A 14964-nucleotide genomic window follows, 5' to 3' on the forward strand; every position below is an offset into this window, starting at 1 on the left:
AAAATTTAAGGCACCCTAGATAGAAAATGCACTGGGGTTCATGCATTTGACAAGATCTATTAATTTCATGAAACAATTAAGAAAAATGGTCAAATACCTGTTCAACACTTCCTCCTCGAAAAGTAAGTATCCTGGTAATATTTTTGAATTCTGCATACCGACTGACATTGGATTTGATAAGAAGATTGACCAAGGAGCCACAGGAATACAAAAACTGGAAGAATACAAACATACTGAGTTACATTTGGACAGGCTTGAAACTCTGATTTTCAGAACATTAATGGTCACAGATTCCATCAAGGTTTAGGGTTTTTTTTTCCATCACATCAGAATTTATACCAAAAAATATTAACTTGATAGAAAATCACATCTATATATTTCCAGTATTATAGCATTGAAAGGAAACAGATGAATTTGCTGTTCTCTCAAAACAAGATAAATCTTATTCATATTTGAATTTATACAGAGCACAAAAAGTACTTCACACTAAGAAATACTCAATACTCCTTTGTTGATCTCACTTTTACAGGATTATAAAAAGCGAGATTAGAAATCTCAAAGTAGAAAGCAAATACTTTTGCAAATTAGTTGTCCATCATTTCTTCCCACCAGTGAAGACAACACTGATGGCTCAGAGAAATAACAGAGGGAAAGTAATAAGAAAACAAACGCCCTACCTACAAGCAAACCGAACCAATCTCAAGTCTTATTTTTAGTTATAAACTGAATTAGGAAGTTTGTGTGAATGTCTTGAACAATTAATGGGCAAAATCAAATTGCTACCTTTGAGGTCAAGTCGATGTTAAATTTCCTGCCATTCTTTATAATTTGTGAATAAGTCGTTATTTTTTCTTCTTTCTTCAGCTTTTGAGTAGAGGCATCAGTAGCTTGATTTACATTGCCAGCTTCCACCTCAACTGCAGCCATATTATCAGCAACCTCTTTCGTGTCCAGAGATATTTCAGTGGTTGCAGACGAAGGAATATTGTAAGAACATGGTTTGTTCTCAGATTCAATTTTCTCAGCAAAAACTTCCTCCTTTGAGAGTGAGGAATCTTGGTTTTCTAGAGGAGATTCTGCATCACCACTGCTTAAACCTGTGTGTGCTTGATTTTTCTCATCTTGATTGTTCACTACTGCATTCTCTGCTGCAGTGCCAGAACCCACATTCGATTGCTTATTTTCAAGAGCTCCTACTTCGATAACATCTTCCTCTGTAATCGTGCTATCAAATATAAAGCAAAATACAAAATCAGAAATAGCACAAAACACAATTTCATCCCCATGCTACATTCCAGAAAATTATGGCGTGAGGTCACAGGTTCAAATCAATAAAAGGGAATTAGAACTGATAAAGGAGATTCTTCTTAAAGTGGAATGGTGTGTAGTAATGGTGAAATTCCAAAAAAAAAAAGACATTCAAAAATAAATCGGATACTGTACTGAAGGGATGAAGCACAATGGTTGAAAGCCTATCTTCATAAAACTTTGCAGTGAGCCATTGAACTGAGAAGGACGGTGGAGAACTTCTGATGTTGTCTTTGTTTTGCAATGTAAAGTTTGGTGGCAGTCTCAGCTCATCTTGATAATGGAAGATATACAATAGATAACTTCATAAATTCAACAAGTAATTTTAAGTTCCCCAAGCATCAGGCATTTCAAATCTGAGATATTGGAAAGGGAAACAAGGACAAAGTGTAAATTTATTTTTGAAGTACCAAAAAAAAGACAAAAATCAAAAAGATAATTCAACATCTTTCATTTAATCATGTAGGCAAGAATATTCCAAAGCAGGATTTCATGTTACATCCTTCTTCTAGAATATATTCCTGATGAAAATATGTATACAGACCACACTTGGGATCCAGCATTAAAGTTGTCAGATATTGATTCACCAAGATATTCACTGCCCAGGAGAATAAACTTTGGTTTTCATGAGGAATTTCTTGGCCAACTGACGCATAAAATAATGGCATACATTGCCCATTCTTTTCCACTTGGAAATTAGGTCTTGTGAAATAAAACAAAAATATCTAATATAATTTGGGTTATCAACAAAAACATGCCAGGAGTGATTGCAAAGTTTAATTTTCATATCGACATGAATGTGAGAGATCAGTTAAACATAATTAAGTTTAGCTTAAAAGGCACAATAAGGCTTCAAGTTCATCAAAATGTACTAATATGATCAAGAACTTTGCAGACAGAACCAGTCAAAATAAAAACAAAATTGTCTTTGATTTAGACAATGGCATATCACGTATAACAAAGTTTTTTCAAAAAATAACAGCTTTGAACAACCGGCACCTAGATTTAGGCCAGCAGCCAAAGTGTAAGTGAAATGAAACACCCAACCAACCAACCAACCAACCAACCAACCAACCTCGAACTAAAGTCAGAACATAAGACTTTAAGTAGTCATGGCTATATTAAAAAAGTAGTAGATCACTAATGGTGGAGTTGTGCTCATGACATTTGTCTTGTGACAACAGAATAAAGACATTTTATATAGATGGTGTCCCAGAAGCAGAAATCTGGGTTCTTAACCATACAGGTGCTTGAGATCCCTCGGTTTAATAATTGATTTCTAACCCGGGAATATTATTATCAACTATGAGATGTGCTCACCACTGTCTCTTTCAAAAGAGAACATCATCATGTCAACACAGGAAAATACATGGGCTAAAACTACTTGTCTACATTTATTTTCAGAAAGCAACAAAAAATCTTTAAACAACAAAAGGAGAATCAGCCTTAAAATGTGTTTACTGGTAATGAAAGAAAGCAAATCTAGACTTTGATGAACAACGTCTGATGCAAATCTCTTGGTTGGCTTTCCAGATTTCTTGTTGTACAGGTTGTACACATGGATCGAAGTCATATCTTGCCAGGTGAGATAATAACGCCTAAAACTTGAACTTGAAAATCAAGTAGAAAGCATACAACAGTAACAAGTTTCAATTTTAAACCAGCTCTACATTCTACTATTCAAAACTGCAGAAGTAGCTCAAACTTTATTAAAAAGTCACTAGCAACTATTCATGTTGACACAGATTTCAGAGGACTTCTTAGTACTTGGATGACTCTTTAGCAAAGCAGGAAGTGATATCAGAAATATTCTGAAAATCTAGAATTGTGCATCTATGCCTGCAATTTACCACAGCAAGGAGTTCCTTCAGGTTTACAGCTGCAAGCATATGGATGTGAGCAGCCAGAGAGTGTTAAGAAAATTATGAGGCAAGTTAATTAGCTGAGCTCAGTGCAGATCAGAGTACTTCCTGATTACAAAAAACACCTTTTACTATACAGGTAGTTCTGCTGAAACACATGTTTTGTTAACATGAATTGGCTGTAACGCGATTGATGAGTAGTGGAAGCTGTTTGGATAACGTGACTTTTCTGCTGTACAGGTATAGTGATTTTCTATAGCCATTTCCCAATAATGTGATTTTCTATAGCACGAGGTCACACAAGAATGCAACTATTGTTTTATAGGAGAAATACCTGTATTGTCAGTCTTGTATTGTTATTTTCTAACTACTGAGGCTGAATTTTTGCAACTTCATCCCTCTGCTTCTCCTTATCTTTCAGCTGTAAACTTGAAGAAATTCATTCTGCTTTGGTAAATTGCAGGCACAGGTGCACAATTTCACATTTTCAGGCAATCTCTGAAATAAAATTTGACACTCATGTTTGCAGTGAGAATGTCTTCCTGCGAGAGAGACATCCACATACTAATTAGTGGACTGCAATCTATGAATGAAAAACATAACATTTTAAAAAACACACCTTGCATAGCAGAAGACTTCCAAATTCTCAGTAGATTTATCCACCAGACCAAGTTGAATGGCATCTTCCCCTTCCAGTATCTGGTCTTTCCAATCAGCTTCAGTAATGTCAGTGGTGTGTTCCTGATAAAGGGTTGAAAATCAAACTAATGAAAAGTCAGAATTGACAGAAGAGCAACTGTATACGCAAGGTACTGCTAATAACAAATAGTAAAGTTGTCATGTCTAAAAGGCCAGTGTTTCAAAGCTTTCAATATCATCTGATTACTAATCATACGTTCATTGGGTTTATGGATTAAAAGTTGAAGAAAGCATTTTCAATCATAAAATCTAAACGCATTCCACAATATTCAATTGCGGATTATTTTCATGCCATAGCTGTAAAAGCATGAGGAACTAAAATGTATTGATAAACACCAGCTTTTTTAACATTAATTTTTATTCAGTGTCAAAATTGCTAGTTTATCTTACTTTTTTCAATGTAAATTCACGTAGATTCTCATTGAAAGACAAAGAGCATGTCAGGTAAAACATAAGATTTTAATAAAAGTAAATTTGTGTTTTAACATGAATACAAAAAGATCAAGAGAATATATATAACACACATTTAGTCACAAACAAAAGGAAGCATTATTGCTGAAGATATCAGCGTTGTGCGTTTTGGGCATATTGCCAATATTGTCACACAGATGCATCATCTGGAGGTCATTCCTTTGAATGGTCAGTGACAGGAAATAAAATTAACTTCACCTGTCAATCTGTTATCAAATTAAACAAATTTAAAAATGAACATTAAAGTGTATTCTTCATGTAGTCAGAAACATCATAGCTAATCATAAATAATATTCCATGTGTTAATTTATGCTTCACAGGACTTGAGCAGCCATTTTAACAATGCTGAATATTATCGATGGGAAGTGCACAAAAATATAATTGCTTTAAATGTAATATAACATCACAGCATGCATCACAGGAACGTAACCAGAAGAAAAAAAGTCAGCCGGCCAAAAACTAGGACAGGTAGCAAAGAAATAGCATACACGTCACATTAATATATATGTGGCAAAGATGACTTTTAAACTCAGGAGACTATAATGCATTCTTTTCATATTGCCATACAATGTCAGAAACATCATTGTTTGGTAGCATAAATGTTGCTAGACAATGTACGGTCAAATTGGCAGATATCCCATTTCCTACAACCACTAAAAGTTACAGGAATGGCAGTAGCCTGGAAGCTCTACAGTTGCACTGTCATGGATGCTTTCAGCAAAAATGTATTTTATATCAGAAAATACAGCAAGGAAAATAAAAGCCAGTAAAAGATCCGATAATTTCTGACATGTTGGCCAGTAGCCAAAGAACAATTAGCTCAATTTTTTTTTTTTTTTTTTTTACACCCAGTTTTGGTAAATCACTTCTGCCCCATTCTCCTCTCCCACTTAGGGAGAAGGACAGAAAATTGGGTAAAGACTAACACTAATAAAATACTCAATACAAAGTAAACATCTAATTTGTCACAAAACTACCTACTTCAGTGTGAACTTATATTTCTTGTAACGATCCTTACAAATTCTCTGGGAGACTACCAATTTTGTGCTCATGTATACGGAAATACTGACACTTACACTGTTGGCACAAATGAGTTAAAACTGAGTTAGCATTGCCACAAAATAATTTATGTACATCAACTTGTAATTGCTCATCGGCACAACTGTAAAATTGTTATAGAATACATGAAAGAAAGACAACACCGAATTGTGATAGGACAGTCGAACCATAAGCACATTTGAAGGGATTTTTTTTTTTTTTTTTAAAAAGTGGCTTTTGAAGGAACTGAGAACTGGCAAGGCTGTGAGATTTAAACAATAAGCTTCACATAGCAGTGGTATAGTGGCTAAAGGATCAGTGAAGCAGCGCTGAAGCAGAACGGTTCGAGACCTGGAGTACTGTTTCCAGTTCTGGTCTCCCAGTTATGGGAAGGATATTATTAAGCTGGAGGGGGCTCAAAAGACATTTACTAGGCTGCTGCCGGGAATGGAGAGTTTGAGTTATAAAGGAGAGTATGGATAGGCTGGGACTTCTTTCACTGAAGCGTTGGAGGTTAAGAGGTTTATACAATGAGGGGTATAGATAAGGTGAATGGTAGATGCCTTTTCCCTAGGGTGTGGGATATCAAGAGTAGGGGACATATTTTTAAGGACAGATGAAAAAAATTTTTCAAAAAGACATGAGGGGCAATTTAAAAAAAAAAGTGGCTCGTGTGCGGAATGAACTTCCGGAGGAAGTGGTGCACGTGGATACAGTTACAACATTTAGGTAAGTACGTAAATAAGAAATGTTTGGAGGGATACGGGCTAGTCAGGTGGGGCCAGTTTAATTTGGATTATGGTCAGCATAGACAGAATTGGACCAAAGATTCGATTCCCATGCTGTATGATGATGACTCAATAACTGTACCCAATTCAATCCTGCTCCATCATTTCGAAAAAGCTCAAAGAACATCAATACAGCAGACAAAGCAGGAGACAAGCAGCAAGACAAAACCCAACAGCAGAGCTGAATGAGATGTTGAAACATTTAAAAACCAAGACTTAAATCAACACCCGAGGAACAGAGAACACATGAAATTTGGAAATGGTGGCAGTGATAAACAATCCATTAAATTGGACTTCAAAATTTTGGATTAACACAAGTTTGCCAGCATTTGAAGCTGGTTATAGAAATTAAGCAGGTACAATTGTTGTTTTCATGACTGAGGGGGAGGGAAAGTTAGGTAGGAAAGTTTTTGAAATTGCGAAATGCTGTTTGATCAGTTGAATTGAAATTTTGAAGAATTAATTAGATCAGAAAGTTACTGCGATTGTACACTAAAGGAGTATTTGATTTCAGCAATCTGCACTGCTGTTCACAACATACAGTACAGCAGTATCCCCAAACACCGTAGATCGGAGATCAGTGATCAGTGTCAAAAAAAGTAAAGTTTATCTTGGCTGTGTTAATGTTACACATAAAAGCTACAAGATGAGAAGGCAAATATTACTGAACAGGATGGTTGAGCATCATGTTGGAACCAAAAAACGTTCAGAGAAGGAATTCATGAGGCTGGTGCACCTTCAACAAAACCATTCAATCCTCTAGCACCTAAAAGATTCAAAGTTGGCAGACTGGTGGAACCCCACCACATGCAAATTTCCCTCCAAGTTACACACCATCTCTGATTTGGAAATATGTTGAAGGGAGGCGGCGGCATAGTGGCAATGTCACTGGATTAGTCATCCAGAATCCCAGGTAAATGTTCTGGGGACATGGGTTTGAATCCCACTACGGCAGACTGCTAAATCTGAATTCTATGAAATGCTGGCCCAATGCAACGATACAACCCTTGAATGTCGCAATAAACATCTGGTTCACTAACATCCTTTCCTCAACACTCTGTTCCAGGAGGCTGTCACACCTCTTAGACCACATACTTCTGAATTGGTTTGTGCTGCATTTTCAAGTTGGCAGGCTTTGATTACTGGAATACCACAAGGATCAGTGCTGGGACATCAGCTGTTTTCAATCTACAATGATTTTAATAAAAAGGGACAGAAAGTAACATGTCAAAGTTTGCTGATAGTGCCAAGCTAGGTTTGAATGCAAGCCAAGAGAAGGACAGAGAGATGCAAACAGAGAGAGACGCAAACAGAGAGAGACAGATTAGGTGAACGGGCAACTTGGTGGCAAATGGAGTATGGGAAAAGTGCGACGTCATTGAGTTTGCTCATAAGAAATTTTAAAAACAAATTTTAAAATCAGTGAACCTTGTATTATTTTGATGCTCGGAGAGACTTGGATGTGCTCAGACACAAAGATCACAAAAACAAATTGGCACATAAGTATAACAAGCAGTTAGGAGACCAAACAGCATGTTGGCCTTTATCGTTAAGGGACTGGAGTACAAGAATAACAAGTTTCGCCACAACTGTACATAGTTTTGATATGATCATACCTGGTATACTGTGTGCAATTTGTCTCCATATTTACATTTGTATTGGAGATAAATACAGTAAAAGGTTACTAGATTGGTCCGTGAAAAGACAGGGCTATTGTATTCATTCCTATCCAATGAATACAGAGGTGAGTAAGCTGGGCTTATTCTCTCAGGAGTTTTAGAAGAATGAGTGGTGAAACATTTAGAATTCTAAAATTCCGACGGAGCAAACACTGACAGGTATTCTCCTAGCTGGAGATTTTAGAAAAAGGGCACAATTTCAGGATAAGAGTGCCATCACTATGATGGCCACCACCCTGAACAAATAAAAAAAATTCACAAGTGCCATATTTTCCTCCTTTACTAACTGAAAGGAAGGGCAACCTTGAGCAAAAATGCCTTCAGAGATCTTGAAGACACTGTCAGCCTGAACCACAGTCAAGCTCAGATCTCAGAAATACAACAGTGTGCTGCAGACAAATTTTATGCTCCTGTACAATAAATCTTATGACATTCCCTGATTGAGAGATAAGTAGCATGCTTGGAAATATTACTTGCGGTTTAAAAGCAAGCAGGACCACACCCTGAAATTTCACAGACAGCATATTGGTATACTAACTTGGCACAACTGCATGGATTCATTTTACGACTAACCTAGATTTGAAAGCATATTCTGGACAGGAGATAAAATAATAGAAAAGCAAAACTTCCAACATGACCGAGTTTTGTAAAAGGAGGATACACAAAAATCAGGCAGCCAGTCTAAAACGTACTTTAATGTCCCACAGCAGTGTACCATTTTAATCAAAGTGATCAAATCAGAAAATGTTTTTTCTAGATGAAGTGGATACTTGTTTCATGTACAAATTTTTAATAGTTAGAACATATATCCAACATATATTTATGTTCACCTTACTCCAGAAATTTCAAATACTAAGTTGCATACTGCAATATTTCACACAAGCTTCTAAATAAAAAAAAAAAAAACTTAACTTACTTTGCATTCTGTGATCCAAGACAGCAATCCAGAAAAGCTAAAACTGGCCCAGTTGCCTCCATAATAATTCCTCCTGCACAGAATCCAAAATGTTTATTAACAGCAAAGTTTAAGGCACCAATTCTTTTAAGATTATAGATTTTAAAATTCAAATCTAAAAGCAATGTTCTGTTACTCCTCATGCTATGTCACAACATGTGGTCACATTGTCAGTCTGACAGTTTTGTTGAACTATCAGATGCACAAGGTGTGCCTAATTCAAACAATGAGGTACACCATTGTACAAGGGCCACTAGTCTTTGACCAACCAATTTAAGCAGTGACAGTTTATGGTATTATCCAATATCGAGGTGGGGTCAAATCGGAGGCATCAGCAATTGAGGGCTGGTAAAAAGGACAGACATTTACCTCCTGACCCATAGGGTCATCTCGACTTAGGTGAAAGTTTCCCAGATTCTCAAAAAAATGCAGCCATGTTTAAATTTCAAATGGTCAAAATAAGGAAAGTAACCCGATTCTAAATATTTAAAATCACATTCTGCATCAGAGAGGACATTGATTGTCCACAATTTCCTTTTAATTTTGATTCTGATTTTATTGTCACATGTATCTTACAGTAAAAAAACAACAAAATACAATGAAAGCTTTCATTGGTCGGCACGAAATGAGCTGTTTTGAATGATTTAAGGCATGGAAAAAATATATAGCTTGGAGAGTCCATCAGTCCTGAGCCAGCTCATCACTGTCAATGAAGTCTGCGCCACCACCTACACCAGACGCAACCAACAATCAAGTCACTGATCCTCAGGCACCACCTTTACCACTGGTCCAGTACTCCGCCATTGCTTCGTTGCCTCCTGCGCCGAACCAACCAACAATCAAGTTGCTGATCCTCAGGCACCATCTTTTGCTGCTGAGCTTATCTTGTCAACAATGCCTCTGCAGGTTTAGCAGCCGTTGATTCCAGGTCCTGTGCTTACTTCGGAAAGTTAATTAGGGTCTTACTCTCCTCCGTACTCTGGTCCCTGCTCAAGGTCCGTGTGCAGGACTTCGTTGCTGCCAAGGCCCTCCAAGTTCAGGGAGGAGGCGAGTTAAAAAAGAAAAGGAGGAGGGAAAATGTAGAAAAATGTAAGAAAAGAAAAGCAGTCAGAGCGGATGAGCTCTGGCACAGGAGTCCTACTCTGCTGCCATCTTGGACTAGCCCACCAACTACATGCATGTGTTTCGAGATTTCGATCATTCCTACTTTTCCACCACATAAGCACACTAACTTTTGGGAGGTAAAACAAGTAATCTATCTCAAACAAGCAAGGGGTAAGGCAGAGCAGGAGGATAATTTTTCTTGAATTTTTTCAAATTAATCTGTTCAGAGATGTTGATCTCTCTGCAGGACTCCTAGCTGAGAAGCAGGGACACTACCACAGCATCACAAAAGCCCCAGCATGATTTTGATTTTCTATTTAGAGGGCATTATTCCAGCTGCAAACACTTCTTTCACTCCATCCACCGTGTAAAATCCTTATGAAATCCATTACATAATGAGATATAGTATAAATCAAATTAAGCACTTCATCAACTCTTGATTATCTTAGCTCCAGTGCTTATAAGATTTACTTTTTTAGATTGTGTGACACGTTTAATTTTCTGCCGGAAATAAGCTGCAAAATACTTTGAGAGGTCATAGACAGCAACCCTCTTTCTCACTATTTTAACAGAGCTCTTTACATAAAACAATTAACTCCATTCAGCAGACACATGAATTCGATAGAAATATACTAAATACTCATAACAGATCAGTGCATCTCCAGCTCCATTCATGAAACTAGACTATTATGACTTTGAGGTGGAAGAAACTAGATTATTTCAGAACACTCCTCCCTAAAAGCAGGAATGAGAAAACAAAAGGGGAGCTTAACATAACAATGGAAGAGTGATCCAAAACTAATAAATTGCTTAAAAAGTGAAATAAGTCAAGAAGATACATATCAACTGCACCCAAATAAAACCGTTGTAATTCTCAGCTATGCATTTAGCCTACGAAATGTACATCTCGACGCAAGATCGGTGCTAAACCACAATTCAGCTTTAGAAAATAATTAATACAGATACGGATTCACAAATCTGTACAACTTAAGCACTATTTAACTTTTGCTACAGCAATCAAATTCACAGAATCGTAGGAACATGCGGTAGAGATCATTCAGCCAACCAGATATATGCCATCTCACGCCTGATTTTTGTACGTGACCCTGCAAGTGCCTCATCCTCAAATTTTTGCCCAACCCTTTTTAAAATTATTTACAAAATCAGCACCCACTAAATTTATCAAGCGAGACATCCCAAATCCTAACAAAAAGACATCTTCACCTTCCCCCAGAGATAGTAAGAACAGCAGATGCTGGAGGCAATGATGTAGTGGTATTATCACTGGACTGTTAATCCAGAGACCCAGATAACATTCTGGGGACCCGGCTTCGAATCCCACCATGGCAGATGGTGGAATTTGAATTCAAAAAAATCTGGAATTAAGAGCCTAATGATGACCATGAAGCCATTGCTGATTGTCGGAAAAAACCCATCTGGTTCACTAATGTCCTTTAGGGAAGGAAACTGCCATCCTCATCTGGTCTGGTCTACATGTGACTCCAGTCCCACAGTAATGTGGTTGACTCTGAACTGCCCTCTGGGCAATAAATGTTGCCTAGCCAGCAATGCCCTCATCTTGTGAGCACAATATAGAGCTGGAGAAGCTCAGCAGGCCAGGCACCAGAGGAGCAGGAAAGTTGACTTTTTGGGAAATTCTGAAGAAGGGTCCCGACTTGAAACATCAACTTCCCTGCTCCTCTGATGCTGCCTGGCCGACTGTGTTCCTCCAGCTCCGTACTGGGTTATTTCATCTTCCCTCAAATCTTTAAAGAGGTTTTAAACTTTAATGTCTAGTTATCCACTCAAAAGGAAAATTTTCTTTGTCAACTATCAGAATTCAACATCTTGAAAATCTCCAAGATCATGGTGACATGGAGATCATGGACCTTCTTTGTTCCAAGGAAAGCAGTCCTAATGTTTTCAACCTCTCCTCATAACTGAATTCCCTCAACCTGGCAAACCTTTTCTGTGTCCTTTCTAATGTTGTCACTATTTCCCTTAAGTATTGTACTCAGTATCAGCCACAATACCAGAGCCAAAGGATTTTACAGCGATTTATAAAGTTTCAGCATAATCTTTTCTTCTGGTATTTTTATTTATAATCCCAAGCAATTCATAAGTTTTAAAGTCTTTTTAAAAATTTTCAACTCATCTTTAAGAATTTGTGTACTTGAAAACAAAGTCTCTCCTCATGAGCACTTATCAAAATGATATCATTTTGAGTGTAACGCCTTTCAATAAGAGCTTTCCCAAATTGCACTGCTTGATATTTATTCACAGTGAATGGTACCTAGCAAGCTTCTTCCCGTTTCAGGATCCTCTTAGTCATCTTGGACTCTCTAACATCATCTATTTTGCCAAGATATGTACCATCTGCAAATTTTTATATTACTGTTTTTCCTATACTTCCATCTAGATTGTTCAGAAAACCTAAGAAACTGACTTTTCACTTACCACCACAAAGCACCTCAGTCTGAGGAACATCCAAACAATACCAAAAGGCGGCACGGTGGCTCAGTGGTTAGCACTACTGCCTCATAGCGCCAGGGACTCTGGTTTGATTCTACCCTTGGGCGACTGTCTATGTGGAGTTTGCACATTCTCCTTGTGTCTGCGTGGGTTTCCTCCGGGTGCTCCGGCTTCCTCCCACAGTCCAAAGATGTGCAGGCTAGGTGGATTGGCTATGTTAAATTGCCCATAGTGTTCAGGGATGTGTTAGGTGGGTTACAGGGGAATGGGTCAGGGTGGGATGCTCCAAGGGTCAGTGTGGACTTGTTGGGCCGAAGGGCCTGTTTCCACACTGTAGGGATTCTATGAATACCATATTTTCAATCCTGTTCAATTCCTACCATGGTTGCCCCTTACCCCTTCATTCCATAAGCTTGTAGCATTTTGTCAGATGCAGTCCGGAACTGCACATATACATTATCTACTGAATTACTTATCAATATTGTTACAAAGAAATTCTATTAAATCACTGAGCTATGATTTGCCTTTAGCAGAACCACATCAACTCTCGATTACCCATGCCTTTTCCAAATGGAGCTTTGACCCTGACAATAGTATCCAAAAAGAAAAAACATAAATTGCTGCAGAGACTGAGTAGACTTGGCATATCTGCGAAGAGAAAGCAGAGTTAAATGTTCTGACTCTTCTTTGGAACTTATTTTCCAATAATGTCCCCACTACTAGTGTTACTCCAAATATCCTGGTTTTTATATCCCCTTTCTTTAATCGTGATAGAAGATTAGCAACTCTCCACTCCTGTACCCAGAAAAGACTGAAAAAAGTTTAACAAAAGAGCCGCTGTTATTTTTATCTTTGTTTTCTTCATCAGTATATAACGCATTCCAACTTTCAGTAATGCTAAACTTTTTTAGAAAATCTTTGCTATTTTTGTTATCTTGTCAATTTATACAAAATTTATTTCAGTCTTCTCAAAAGAAACAAATGACAAGTACAAGTACATGTGCAATATATTAGCCATGCCCTCCATTTTCCTTTGCAGTTTAAAAAGCTCAACTTTTTCCTCCTCAGTCAACTCCTTACACTTGAATGTTTATAACATGCTTTAGGAGTTTTCCTCAATAGTGCCTGCAAATCTTCAATCCCATTTTGTCTTTCCCATTAACGTCTCTTGTTCTGTCCATACTCTTCCTGGATATAAAAGAATTTTCCACCTGCCATTTGAAATCAAGCTTCTTTTTCTGTTTTATCTTTTACTTCCTTGTTATCCAGGGTGCATCAGCTTTGGATGCTCTTCTGTTTCACTTCAAAAAGGAACAGACCCGTTTTGGTGTTTCAGAATTGTTGTTCTCTTGTTCACTGCGAGTTACAGCTGGACTAAATTCCTATTAGTCTTGGAGATTGTCTGTAGTAACATGCTTTAAACTCTTGTTGAGGAATAGGTTTCTATCTCAGAGATCAATGCCAACTCTTCATTTTACAACCTGCTCAACTAGTGCTCTAGACAGTTACTTCACTCGCCTTTTTTTTCCAGGCACATACTCTGTCTTGAGGAGTTGTAGTGCACTAGCCTAACTCTTTGCAATTCCTTGGAGTTCAGGAGAGTGATCAGCAGCTTCTTTTAATCCTGAAGTACAAACCAATTAGATAATAAGAATTTTTTTGCCTATCCACATCATCACTAATGCTTCCTATTCAACAGTCGAGTGACTTTTATCAGTATTTGTCAAGGAACTAGAGGCACAATAAACCGATTTCATTGTCCCATCTTCCTGAAATTTGCAGAATCACAGTTCCAAGTACTGCAGGTGGCATGTCTGCCATCACTACTGTTGGTTATTTGACATTGCAGTGTGCGAGCGCTTCAGAAGAGATAAGCACCTCTATGAAGCTCTCAAATGCACTCTTCTGCTTAACATCTGAATACAATTGCTGACGCTCTATCGCTAGGTCTCGTAAAAGGCTTCTTGATTGCAGATATATTTGGGACCACCTGGCTAATTATACCCAAGTCCATACACACTTGGGCTGCGCAAATGCTTGAACTGTCTTGGTATTCTGGGGTCAACCTTCATCATCTTTGCTAGATAAATACAGCCTAAGAGTCTAGCAGTGGTTCTTCACTTATTGTTCAAAGTGAGGCCTACCTGCACACATTCTTAAAACATCACAAACTCAACATACTTCTTGGATAACATGCTCATTGACAGTGTTATCAATGTGACAAATTAATGCCCCTTTGCCTTCAAGGACGCTAGACGCTGCATGTTGAAAGATTTCTAGCACAAAGGATATGCCTAACGTTAGTCAATTAAAACAATACTGACTGAAAGGCATGAATGTATGTTGTGAGCAAGTTGCATTCTTAGTCAAAGGGTATCTGCCAGATAGCAGGATTGGCACAAAACTGTAACCCAGTAGACATTGGATGTATTGCCCTTTGAATCACTTTGGTTTAGGGACTACCAGTAGCCCTTAATACCATTTTGTAAGCTCGATAATGGGCAAGATTACACCTCGATGCAGCATCCTATCAAATTATGCCAAAAGATGTAAATAAGCAGATGAGTTTAGTATATGGGGAGCAGAGT

General features: G+C 37.8%; 1 protein-coding gene across 1 annotated transcript in view; it reads right to left on the reverse strand.

Moving 5' to 3' along the window:
• Nucleotides 1-14964, reverse strand: part of chm (CHM Rab escort protein) — an 86611-nt gene that overhangs the window by 52857 nt on the left and 18790 nt on the right. The window contains exons 3-6 of the mRNA XM_048605157.1: nucleotides 8762-8834; nucleotides 3790-3911; nucleotides 784-1225; nucleotides 98-214 (exon numbers count right to left, since the gene is read on the reverse strand). Coding sequence (XP_048461114.1) covers nucleotides 98-214; nucleotides 784-1225; nucleotides 3790-3911; nucleotides 8762-8834 — 754 coding nt within the window. The remainder of the gene's footprint in view (nucleotides 1-97; nucleotides 215-783; nucleotides 1226-3789; nucleotides 3912-8761; nucleotides 8835-14964) is intronic.

This window comes from Rhincodon typus, chromosome 14 (genome assembly GCF_021869965.1).
Source record: "Rhincodon typus isolate 14 chromosome 14, sRhiTyp1.1, whole genome shotgun sequence".
Lineage (NCBI taxonomy): Eukaryota > Metazoa > Chordata > Chondrichthyes > Orectolobiformes > Rhincodontidae > Rhincodon > Rhincodon typus.